Genomic DNA, 12595 nt, shown 5'->3' with positions numbered 1-12595 from the left:
TGTGTCATCACAGATCGAGGGTAGGCGTTTACGGCAAGGCTGCTTGAAGTTTTTCAACTGAGTTACGCCACGCACCGAAAGACGACTGCCTATCATCCGCAAGCAAATGGCTTGACCGAAAAGCTTAACAAAACGATGACCGACATGCTGTCGATGTACATAGACGTGCAGCACAAGACGTGGAACGAGGCACTACCGTACGTCACGTTTGCATACAATACCGCTACGCAAGAGACCACACGCTTCACGCCGTTTTCTCTTGTTTACGGTCGTGAAGTTCAGACGATGTTAGAAGCCATGTTACCATGTGACAATTCTGACAGTCTTGATGAAGGCACCGAGCGTTTTGTGCAGCGTGCCTAGGAAGCACTCCAACTGGCTCGAGTAAACATAAGGAAACAGTGTAACTTGTCGGTGGCGGATCCGCCACCGACAAGTTGCACTGGGTGACCAAATGTTAGTTTGGACCCCCGTCCGCCGTAAAGGCCTTTCGGAAAAAACTTCTTAGCCGGTACTTCAGCCCTTACAAAGTGCTTCGGCGAGTGGGCGACTTCAATTAGGAAGTTCTTCCGGATGGCACTCAGCCAGCACGACGCCGACAACCATGGCCCGAGATTGTGCACGTCGTGTGGTCAAAAGCATATCGCACACCATAACAGTCACGGTTTTCGGACCACTGCGTTTGTCCTGGGACAAGTCTTTCTGCCCGGCAACGTTTTGTTTAGCATCGAGTCGATGCTCGTCTCGGAGTAGGGGTAATGCCACGCGCTTGGGCCACGTGCTTGGGCCACTTCCTCCCAGACGAGGACGGGCTGGCTCACGAGCTCGCGCCGTGGTCTTTTTCTCGGTGCTGCGCTGCCCCTTCGACGACTCGGACTTTAACGGCTTCTTTTAGAAGTCGCCTGCCAATTAAACGTGACAATATGATGGCATGCTTGTCACTATCCTATTGCCAAGACGAGACTTCATGCAATTCTTTTCTCACTGGGGCTATGCGAAAAGCGACAGTAAGACATTAGGCACAACAAAATTGCCACAAACGCTATAGGATCGATCCCCACAGCCTATTTCGGAGGCCGTGTGGCATCTAACATAGCCATGCGACCCTCCATGCACAGGCAAAGACTAGGCGTTCCTTTTATACCCGACAATATTTGCATCGCATCCGACACGCGGACTCGCCACACTGTGATGCATGTATAAAGTACTTGAGAAAAAGCACATATATACTTATTGCTTGTTTAACTGTTTGCGGTATAGGTACTGACCCTCCGATCGTTAGCGCCAATTAACAACAGGCTGTTGAGTGAAAATGTGTTACTGGGCCCTTGACCGGACATAATACCAACGAAGCGAGTCGTCAATACTCTCTTACAATTACTAGTTCACACAGGCCCAGATTCAAGGCTGTGAACGGGCCCTTCGGACACGAACGTGTATATAATCGCATTCTAATGTCGTTCCTCCTCATAACTCCTCATACCCCTGTTTTCCTCCTCTTCCCCTTCCCTATATGAGCATAGTAGCAGGCTATGCCCTCTGATAGCAGCTGCAATTGGTTGTAGGTATTCTGCGACTTCGTAGCGTTCGGGTAGCCAGCGTACCTCATGGTCAGATCGTGGTTTTAGCAAGTAAAAACACCATAACTTTTTTTTTAAAAATCAAATTAATTTCTTTGGCTTTTTATGTCGTTTTAAAGTGAATAGAGCTTTCTTTGGTACTTTCGCCCGCTTACGTACTCGAACGGGCTCAACTGTCGCAGAACAGCTCTTTGAGACGCACGTACGTGCTGTCGCACGAAAGCTTCCCTTTTCTCCACTGGCGTCACATGACTCTGTTGGCACTGCGCATACTGCACTGCTCTGATACGCCACTGGAATACTCCTGTTGCTGTTTCGTTATCACCGCGATATCGGTGGCCCTTTGCAGGTTCTCAAAACCTAGAGCGACGGGGAGCGATGTCGCCACGTTGAAACACTCAGCGCAACGCTCTCTGCTGCCGCAACACAGTGGGTGCACGGCAAGAGTGCTTGCTTCTGTACATCGGGAAGTGAAACACGCCCTTCACACACGAATTTGTTTGTTTCCAATGCACTGCGAGGAAACCTTTTCCTAGCTAGCTAGAATCATTTCGATGATTCGACGTGCCGCCCGTGCTTCAAAAGTGACTGCCCAGTTGACAGCTACCGCTATCGAGCACCTCGTCGGTCGCACTCGTCAGAGAAGACCGTTTCGCTTGTGTGCCGTGTTCAGCGCTACAAAGGACATCATGCAATTGCACTTTATCGCGAAAATTAATTTGAGCGATGTATTGCACGAATAACTGTGGCACTGCCGGAGCACTTTCAATGACCAGTCAAAGTTGTGTGCAAGCCCCATCATGCACCGTGCATGTAGTACTTATCGGGTTCCTTCACTTCAATATAACCACCACGTATATAGCACATGAGGACACAGACAACGTCGCAACTCATGTTTTATTGCAGAAATTAAGCCGTGCTTTCACAACCAGTGCTTCTCGTGCTAGCTTATTTCACATTACGGTCTATGTACTCGTATTAATTTCCAAATAATAGGGCTGCCTTTTATTGATATATTTACAATAACCATATACATACATATATATATATATATATATATACAAATCGGTAGCCCCACGTGCTTTCTTTTTCTTTTCTTTCTTCCGTTTTCATGAGCTTTGCTTTACAACATTTTCTTGTTCAACGGGAATTTCAGTCTCGACTTATATGGTCCTTATATTTATTATTTTCGCATAGAAAACGACGTCACCGATACGAAGTGATACACAAACACGCCTGTGAGTGCGTTTGCGACACAAAATGTTCAGTCTATAGTTGCACGCGCACACGGTTTTCTTTCTTTCTTTCTTTTGACGGTACAGTGCCCTTTCATGTTTGGGCCGCACCACTTCTCACACACGGGTCCTTATGCGGCGCATATGTGGCGCCCACGGTTATACCAATCTGCACGGTCGCCACCGTAAACGGTAAGTGGCAGCTCTGCGGTTGCCTCACTGAGCTTCAATCGCCGCCAAATTCGTGAACACCTGCGAAGTCGCCAAAGAACTCTGCTCTTCCTGGTACTCCCTCAAATTCTGAAGCACGTATCCGGGCTTCTTCTTTGCGAAAAACGATGTCTCTGAAAGGAATCCAGAACGTGTAATGAACAAACGTTAAATGTGACCGCAAGCAACAGATTTGTTATGATGAGGAAGTGGGAGAAGTTATATACCTTTCAAAATGAATCCGGAATCTTTAATCGTCAGCTTTTTGTTCCTCCAAGACAGGTAGAGCAGCAAAAATGTGCCAGCGTAAAACTCATTCACAACATCCATGACGTCATTTCTTTCGTTGCAGCACCTGCGCGTAATTCAACGCTTTTAATATATTTTCAGTTCATGTAACTAAGGGTATTCTTAAACACAAGCTCAAACATATACTGTGCAGCTTCCCTGCCTTCCAGGATTACCTCTGTGCCAAAAACGTATCCTAACCCTCCCCCGTGCGTGCGTGTGTACATGTGTGTGTGTGGGGGGGGGGGGCGGTGGAGGGGGCAGAGCTAGAGTGTTCAGTGTGCCCAAACTATAGCAAGATTAGAAAGAAAAGAAAAACGACGCACATGAAAAGCAAACGCATGTCAGGTATGTGCCAGTCGATTCTTGATTCGTCCTGCGTAAGTATAGCTGCAGTTGCAGAAGCAACAAGGATTTTATGGCGAGAATTATCAACCTTTAAAATCAACTGGCGACAAGTCAAACAGATAATTCTAAATACCGGTTAATTCGAACAAACCAATCATAAGAAATGAATCGTTAAAACGTGCGCCCGTTTAATTTTCAGGTTTCTGCGGATGTAGACGGCTGCGCGACCAATAGACAACAACCACGCAACCACAGCTCTGATACTCCGAATGTTCTTGCGTGAGCATTTTGTCCATCCTTTAACCTTTCGTAAAGCATGTGTCCACGCCTGAATTCATCTATAGTTGGGCATATATAATGAAATAATTATTCTTTTTTCTCATCTCTTCGTGCGGAATGTTGTGTCGAAAGGCAACCTAGCATAAATGGAGCTCTCGATCCGCTAAACCGTTGCTAAGTTTCGTAGTATGGCGCTTTCTGGCCAGAACTGGCCCTTGCGCCACAAAAACCCATTAATCAATCAATCAGTTTCGCAGTGGGTTTTGTTTAGTACCATTCGTGGGGATGTGGTGTTTGCGCGTTTCGTCCATGATAAATCAGGAGTACAAGTTGTCTGCGGAGATGCCAAAGAAAACTATAGGGCCGGTATAATGTAAGGATTCGTTTCGCCCGATTCTATACCCCTTCCTTATCAACACGCACGTCCATTCACGTGGCCGGCCGATGCCGGTGATAATGTGGGTGGACCGCCACTCAAGCCACTGTCCAAGAGCGAAAAGGAATATAGCATTAGAATAGAATCGTTACATTATACCGGCATATTGTTTGCAAGAAAAAGAAAGAAGGAAAAAAAAGGTGGTACGGTCTGTCACCCAAAGAAAAATATTAAATTCCGGGGCCTTACGTGCCAAAACCACGACATGGCGAGCCACATACCGTGGGTTTCAGCGAACACTTTCAAAAATGCTTAAAGGTTGCCTGCGACAGACAGCACAACTGTAGTCACTGCATCGTCTCCGCGGCGTGCTGCGAGGCGATGGCCATCACCGCGTGCACGACGCGCGCGCGTGTGTGTTGTTTGTGTTCACCGCAGGCTCCACTGAGCGCTGCAACGGTTATCCGCGCTTTGTGCTATTCGTGTATCTGTGCGACGTCTTCTCATCATCCGTGGGGCCTGCGCTGCTGAGCCAGGCGCATTCTCTCCGTATAGGTGTGAGACGTAAGCGGAAAAAGAAGAATCAAATTACGGGGTTTTACGTGCCAAAACCACGATGTGATTATTAGGCACGCCGTAGTGGGGGACTCCGCAAATTTGGACCACCCGGAGTTCTTTAACATGCATTTAAATCTAAGTAGACGGATGTTTTCGCACTTCGCCCCCATCGAAATGCGGCCGCCGTGGCCGAGATTCGATCCCGCGACCTCGTGCTCAGCAGCCCAACACCCTATAGCCACTAAGCAACCAGGGCGGGCAAGAGAGACGTAAGCGAACATTTTCTAGTGTAGAGCGACGCGGGGAGCAGGAGTAGCAATTTTATGGACGGGATTCGTCCCGCATTCGTGGCTTGTCACTATGTTCATCGCAGTGATAAAATGCCGTGCGCACCTGATTCCCAGTGAAAAGCAGAACCACTCGCTGCACGCGTTCAGCGAGCGCACACCGTGACGAACTCTCTGGCGAATTCGCGAAAGCACAAGATCCCGGATGCAGCGTACTTGCTACTCCATCCGGGGAGCTTCTTGAAAACAGCACAGCTGCCCGCGAACAGGCTGTCGTTCTATTTTCATTTAAAGCGACGTCTTCTTTGTGAACTCTCTCGCACTTGGATGCGTGGAACCGTGGCTTCTGTAGCTGCCTTGCCGAATAGAGCACGTGCGCGGGCGCACGAATCAAAACCGGTGAACGATAGTGAACCTTGCCGCTCTTTTCCGCGTCGTACGTGTGTATGCTTACACTCCTCCTTGCCTCATCCCAGCTCTTCTGGCTCGGAGACTAACCAGCCGCTGCTGCGATTCAGGGAAATAATAGCGCATTATAGCGACAACCACCGCCTTTTCCCGGCCCCTGCCAAGAGGCTGAGTAAGACGGAGGAGCGAACTTTAAGGCGCCTGCAGACAGGTACTCTGCTCTGTCCTGCAATCTTAAAGCATTACGATCCTAACAAGGATGGGCGATGCCCGCACTGTGGGAAGACCTGTGATATCTTCCACATGGTGTGGGCATGTACTCAAAATCCCCACCTCCCCCCTTCCCCTACCCCTTCCAGAGAGGCATGGGAGACTGCCCTCCTCAACTGCTCCTCGCTTGAGTCCCAAAGGGCTCTGGTGAAACGGGCGAGAGACGGGGCATTGTCATGCGATGTCCCGGACTAGGGACGCCGACCATGTAGCGGGGCCACTCTGTGGCTCCCAAACTCTCTTGCAACAATTAAAAGTTTTCACCACCACCACCACTCCTCCTTGCCATCTCACAGCGTGCATTAACTAATGTTTGCATTTCGGCGTAGCTTGTGAACAGTGTAGGGCATGTGAACAGTGTAGGGCATAGTCATTAAACATTGTATATGTACAAGTTGCATGGGATAACAATAAATACAATTGTACGCATTCATGCCATTTAGGTTTATACTATTTAATTAACCGCTTCACACAGATTTCGAGATGGGCGTCGGACTTGCATAACTTTTTTTTTTGAGAATTCTATTATGAGCAAGTAAAATAGAACTGCAGAAAGGATAGCGTGCCAAAAACAAATGCGTATGGTATTATGAAAAGTGAACTAAACTTTTGCACTGAGACATCAACCGTCGAACGAAGTTAAAAAGTCACTATAGCCGGGTACAACTCTAGAAGGTAGCGGCATTTGTCCCTTAGAGGCGGATGTACGCAAGTCTCCACCAATGGGGGCGCACTCCAGACTGACGTCATGACCCGGACCCGGCTATAGTAATCAAACTATTAGGATGAAGGCACAGTACTGTCGGCTTCTTCGTACGGCTGCTAGCAACATTCAGTTGGTCTCATCCACATAGAGAGCATTTACGTACTTTTTTTATTTCCTTGAAGCATGGCAATAATTCGTATATCCTCTACATCCACAGGCAATGATTAAACCCACGACGTGGAGCTAGAACTGAATCAATTATCGGCCGATGCCGTTTATTTATTTATTTATTTATTTATTTATTTATTTATTTATTTATTTATTTATTTATTTATTTATTTATTTATTTATTTATTTATTTATTTATTTATTTATATTCCAATCCCCTCTTTGGGAATTTTAGCAGGTGTTGCATGCATCATGACAGTTGAGACAGCATGTAAAACAATGAGACTAAACTAGATAAATAATGATAATAAAACACCAACAAATAGCGAAAAAAAAATGCGGGCACATTATTTAATCCTTAGCGCCACTCTGGTCAAAAACATTATTCAGCAAGTAAGTTTCGAGACAGAAATATGCACAGCCGTTTGGGTGACCGGGTAAATGCTCGGTTGGGGTGACCCAGCGATGACCGACTGGGCCGTGGTGACGACTGACCGGATAGACACGTACTGTGTGAATTTAATCCAGCTCTATATGTCAAATTCACAATGGTAACAGCGCGAACAAGACGGCGACGGAGTGAAAGGACAAGGGACGAGCGCCGACCAGCGCTATACAGGACATGCCGATAGGATATACTACAGGATATGCCGACCAGCGCTCGCCCTGTGTCCTTTCGCTCCGTCGCCGTCTTGTTCGCGCGGTCACCACTATGAATGTATACCAACTCGCCCAACTTTCCACTTTAATACACTATATGTCAAACACTTGGCCGAAGGTTCTGAACCCACAAGGGACGAAAATTCACGTACGCAGCCTGACTGCTTGAAGCGGCCCTTAAACCTGCGTATACGCACCTGTTCAGTACCTCCTCCCTGAGGGCCTCTATGGACACCTTCGTGATGTTGAGGCTCATCAGAGCAAACGGGAAGTTCTGAAAAGAAAATAGGCAGCGTCTCTTCCAGCTAGCGCATCCAGGAGGATGTTCAGGGCCGCAAGTAACTCATTATAATCATTACTTATCTTCCACAGTTCTGTTAGTTGACTTCTCTAAAAAGATCCCCAGCCAACACACCCCAAACCGAGAAAAAAAGAATGCAAAGAAAAGAAAGAAAACTTGGTCACACGATATGCACGCTGCCTCTCAAGCGCGCAGCGCCCGCTGCCCGCGTTTGCGTGCACACACACACACACACACACACACACACACACACACACACACACACACACACACACACACACACACACACACACACACACACACACACGCGCGCGCACACGCACACACACACACACACACACACACACACACACACACACACACACACACACACACACACACACACACATATATATATATATATATATATATATATATATATATATACTCCTAATACTAACGTATTCACAATGGTTTACAACAAGCGTATTACTGAAGTGGTGATACTATTACGATTTCTGCTAGGCAGACGCGACCTTCACTATACTCATCGGCTTCAATTTCGCAATTACAACATGTGCCCTAAAGTGAGTAATTTAAAAGTTAGCTAGCACATTTCGAACAATTAGCGAAATTATCGCTGAACATTTCCTTGTTGATATGTCCGCCTAACCTTGTAGTCTATCTAAAAAAAAAAAACGGCCGGGGCCTAGATATGACAGTTTATTTTAAATGAAAGTGTTCCACATAAAAAGAAACCTCACATATTACCACACATACGTGTCTGGATGCACAGGTTACAGCAGCGTTACGAGGGGCCAGATTCTGCGTAAATATGTTAGTTCCAGAGGAGATTCGACAGTATTGTTATAACATCCGTGAAAATCGTTCCCCAGACTGAACGTTTGCTCGCTACAGAACAGTGAAACCTCTCTTCACGGCTTGTTCTATCTCGAGTGTCGGGAAGGTGCTTAAAGCGCATAATCCGATGGCAAACTGCACACAGACACAGAGGTGTGACCGAGAGAAATGGTAAAACATGTTAGAAATGGTTGACCAAAACAAAAAAACAAGCATTCTCTATACGATCTTAGCGATGCACCTATGATTGCAAACGTCAAGGGAGTAGTTTAACAATCGTCCCTTCAGAAGGACCAACTCTTGGGACTAGTTGGTCTGACATGTTGACAGTAAAACTAAGCACGAATAAATTTGAACAACACACGTGCGTAGGTTAAATAACCGTTGGACCATTAGGGTTACAGAATGGAGGCCAAGAGAAGGGAAGCACAGTCGAGGACGGCAGAAGAGTAGGTGGGGCGATGAAATTAGGAAATTTGCGGGCGCTAGATGGCATCAGTGTTGGCGCAGGACAGGGGTAATCGGAGATCGCAGGGAGGCCTTCGTCCTGCAGTTGACTTAAAATAGGTTGTTGTTGGTGGTGATGATGATGATGATGATGATGATGATGACTCATGGAAAAGACGAAGACAAGCGCGCTGGTATACCAACTGTTAATTCCTATCAACACACTACCGATTTATAAGCTCTTTCGAGCACATCCGTCAAGCCACTTCTTGAAGCGAAAGTGCGAAGCCGTATCAGCTACAACTATCGCGCGTGTCAGAAGTAATTCCTCCAGAAAATCAAGCTCAGCATTGTGCAAAACAGCAGACGCCTCGAAAAGGCAGATAGTGGAATGCTTGTTAATAAAGACGGCCTCCAAAGCCAACCGAGCCGTGTTACTTGCAGATCTGCTTAGAATTTTTGCCTCAAGAAGGAGCGTCTCGCATCCACGCCCCGTAATATATGGACACACACAATGCGCAAGCTTGTCGTCTTTCTGCCTAGCTTTTAGAACATGCATGCTCCATAAGTCAGCCGTTTACACACCGGTCGGTCTTGCCGATGTAAACCTTCCCACACGCCATAGGATTTATAAGCACGAGAGAGCTTATAAATGGGTGGCGTGTTTACAGAAATAAACAGTCGGTAGTAGCGCTTGTCCTTGCCTGTTCAATGTGTATCTGTATAATTTATTCGCGCTTATTTTTACAGTCGACAAGTGTCATGCTGGTCACGACTACTATATACAACCCTTGTCTTTACAGCGGAACAACTGATTTGCCTAGAACGCTCACACCTATAAAGTAATTCTTGCCTTTAGTACTGATTGCAATACGTAAACCATATAATGTTGTTAATACCTTCTCATTTGTAGATACACTTGTAAGCCTCCATTATCTCTGCCCAGAAATTATTGGACTTCTAACAACTTATTCTGGCTTTACTAATAAGTATGCTACTTGATAATAATAATAATAATAATAATAATGCCCACTGCAGGACAGAGACCCCTCCTAGCGATCCCCAATCCCTTTTGTCTTGCGCCAGCTGACCCGCATCTTACGCCCGCAAATTTTCTGATTTCATCGCATCACCTAGTGTTCTCTGCCGTCCTCAATTACGCTTCCCTTCTCTTGGAACCCATTATGCAACTCCAATGGTCCCCTGGTTATCTGCCATACGCATTACAGCTCCATTTTTTGCTCTTAATGTAACTAAAATATCGGCTATTCCCGTTTGCTCTCTAATCCACACCGCTATCTTCCTGTCTCTTGACGTTACTCCTAGCAATTTTCGTTCCACAGCTCGTTGCACGGTTCTTAACTTCTCAGGCTTCTTTGTTAACCTCAAAGTTCCTGCCACATATGTCAGTACTGGTAGAATGAAATGACTGCACACTTTTCTTTTCAGGGATAACGGTAAGCTGCCGGTCATGATTTGGTAATGCTTGCGGTATGCGCTCCGGCCCATTTTTTCTTAATCTTCTGTAAATTTCCTCCTTATGATCAAGATCCCCACTTAGTAATGGGCCTATAGATAAACGTACGCTTGCGAGTATTCTAGAGGCTGACTGCCAATCATGAATTCTTGTTCTCTTAATTGCCAGGCTATTGAACATTATCTTTGACTTCGGTACAACCCTACTGTGTTGCTGAACAAGACAATGTCATTTGATAACCGAGGTTGCTTATATATTCGCAGTTGATCCTCACTCCTAATCCTTCCCAGTCTAATAGTTTGGATACTTCTTCTAAACATGCAATGAATAGCATTGGAGAGATTTTGTCTCCCTTACTTGACCCCTTCCTTGATCGGTATTTTTCCCTTTTTCTTCTAGAGAATTAACATAGCTGTGGAGACTTTCTAGATAGTTGCCGATATTTACGCATGCTTCCTGTTCTCATTGACTGCGCAAGGCCTCCAGGACTGCTGGTATCTCTACTTAATCAAATTTCTTTCCGTAATTTATAAAATAGTTAAAATTATAATATTATAGCTCAAGAGAAGTCCTCAAGAGAAGTCAATTTAGCTATGTAATGATGCCGTGCAACGTCACACCCCTCACCCCCCTCCCCCCAAGAAAGAAGAGAAAAAGAACTGTCACAATGGTAAACGGATATTAGTGACCGCTTGACACCGCCCATCGGCAGGAAAAATTAAGGCTGAAATAATTCAAAAGCGGCGTGTAAGGGGCAAAAAAGCGCAAACACAGAGACAGCACAAAAGCCAGCATTATTAGATTTTTTTACAACCTATTACAGTTGAGTGATAAACAGACACAGACCTGTTCTCGATCGCGCGAAAGGCTGTAAATGTCGTTAACGAGTTCTATGTTCCCAAAGCCTGTAGTCAAGAAGAGAAGGTGCAGTATACCAAGCAGACCAACGCCCCTCAAGTCGGTGGCTGGGTCGTTTCCTGCGGAGTGACAATATACTTGGAATCTGCACGACAACTTGCCAGTGTAAGAAAGCTTGCTACCTTGGAACCCGATTCTCTCCCAATGACTGCCGTACCTCGGGCAGTCATATACAGTGTTCGTGAGTTTCCTGTAGATTGTCTGCAGAATCTCCAAATGCAGCGTGTTCTCGTTATCGAATGGACCTGAGAGGATCATAAAAAAAGCACGTGTTACGGCCTGTTCACACGCTACTTTAGCTGGTGTTTTAGATGCGAAACTCAAGCATACACTGGGCCAAGGCGAAAGTGAAGTCTCTGGCCGGCACTAGTCCCAACTTCAAGCGCGGCGGACCGAAAAGGCAGTGCAAAATCAGTTTGATCCCTCTCCGCTGGATCACAGGCCTGATGGCAGACTGCGTGCGAAAGCAGGTTTCTAATGAACTCGAACGCGTGATGCTATAGCATGCACGTTTGACTCGGCAAGCTTACCATGACGGAACTCAAGTCTCTCTCCTTGAAGTGGCAAAGCGCTTCTTCATACGTGATAATACGCGAACAAAATGTCACAGTCCCTATACCTAAAAGAATGACAAATAAAGAGGTGTTGTGCAGGTTTCGCAGAGAGACATATGGTGCTTACCGACAACATTCGTTACTCTTTCCCACTCTTCTTGGACCGCGCGCTGTTCCTCTTGCACCCTTAAGGAATCTTAGAGGTGAAAACTTGATTTACTTTCTTTTTTTTTTTCGTTTAGCAATAATTGTCAATTGGTGGAAGTGGTCTTACCGAATTCTGCGCGCTTAAAGAACGCCGGTGTACTGAGGTCGGCAGGGTCCTGAAATTAGAACAACGCAATAATTAGCGCTGGTCAAGTACCCTTCTCCTGTACTTCGTGAGCACCACATCGCTGAACTGCATACGATGAAACTGAAGCATGAAGCTCAACTTCCGAACGACGGCATTCGCCAAGTTTCACCACGATGCCACGCTTACACGGGCGCCACGTAACGCTGAAACTCCGTGCAGTTAGATGTGCACAGACTCACGACGGAAGTGCCACGCTCTGCGCTAAAGCCGCGTTCACGGAGCGCACATTTCCGCTGAGAGGTGAAACGGTGTCACCGGCGTTATACCGTTTCGTCGCTCTCCTCCGGTTCCAGTGGCCATGTGTCCATTTTGGCCCGGAGACTGTTTGGA

The 12595-nt window shown here is 46.4% G+C and overlaps 1 protein-coding gene across 1 annotated transcript; it reads right to left on the bottom strand.

Moving 5' to 3' along the window:
- Window positions 1-2458: 2458 nt before the first annotated feature.
- LOC135901128 (ELMO domain-containing protein 3-like) lies at window positions 2459-12586 on the bottom strand. The gene is made up of 10 exons (XM_070531163.1): window positions 12532-12586; window positions 12185-12233; window positions 12038-12106; window positions 11887-11975; window positions 11687-11810; window positions 11479-11601; window positions 11285-11415; window positions 7571-7647; window positions 3253-3380; window positions 2459-3159 (listed from the first exon to the last, which is right to left on the bottom strand). The coding sequence occupies exons 1-10, from the start codon at window positions 12571-12573 to the stop codon at window positions 3032-3034; spliced, it is 960 nt and encodes a 319-aa protein (XP_070387264.1). The 5' UTR covers window positions 12574-12586; the 3' UTR covers window positions 2459-3031.
- Window positions 12587-12595: the final 9 nt, after the last annotated feature.

Source organism: Dermacentor albipictus, chromosome 1 (assembly GCF_038994185.2).
Source record: "Dermacentor albipictus isolate Rhodes 1998 colony chromosome 1, USDA_Dalb.pri_finalv2, whole genome shotgun sequence".
NCBI lineage: Eukaryota > Metazoa > Arthropoda > Arachnida > Ixodida > Ixodidae > Dermacentor > Dermacentor albipictus.
Note: the sequence above shows the minus strand (reverse complement) of the source record. Positions and strands in the feature narration are given on the sequence as shown.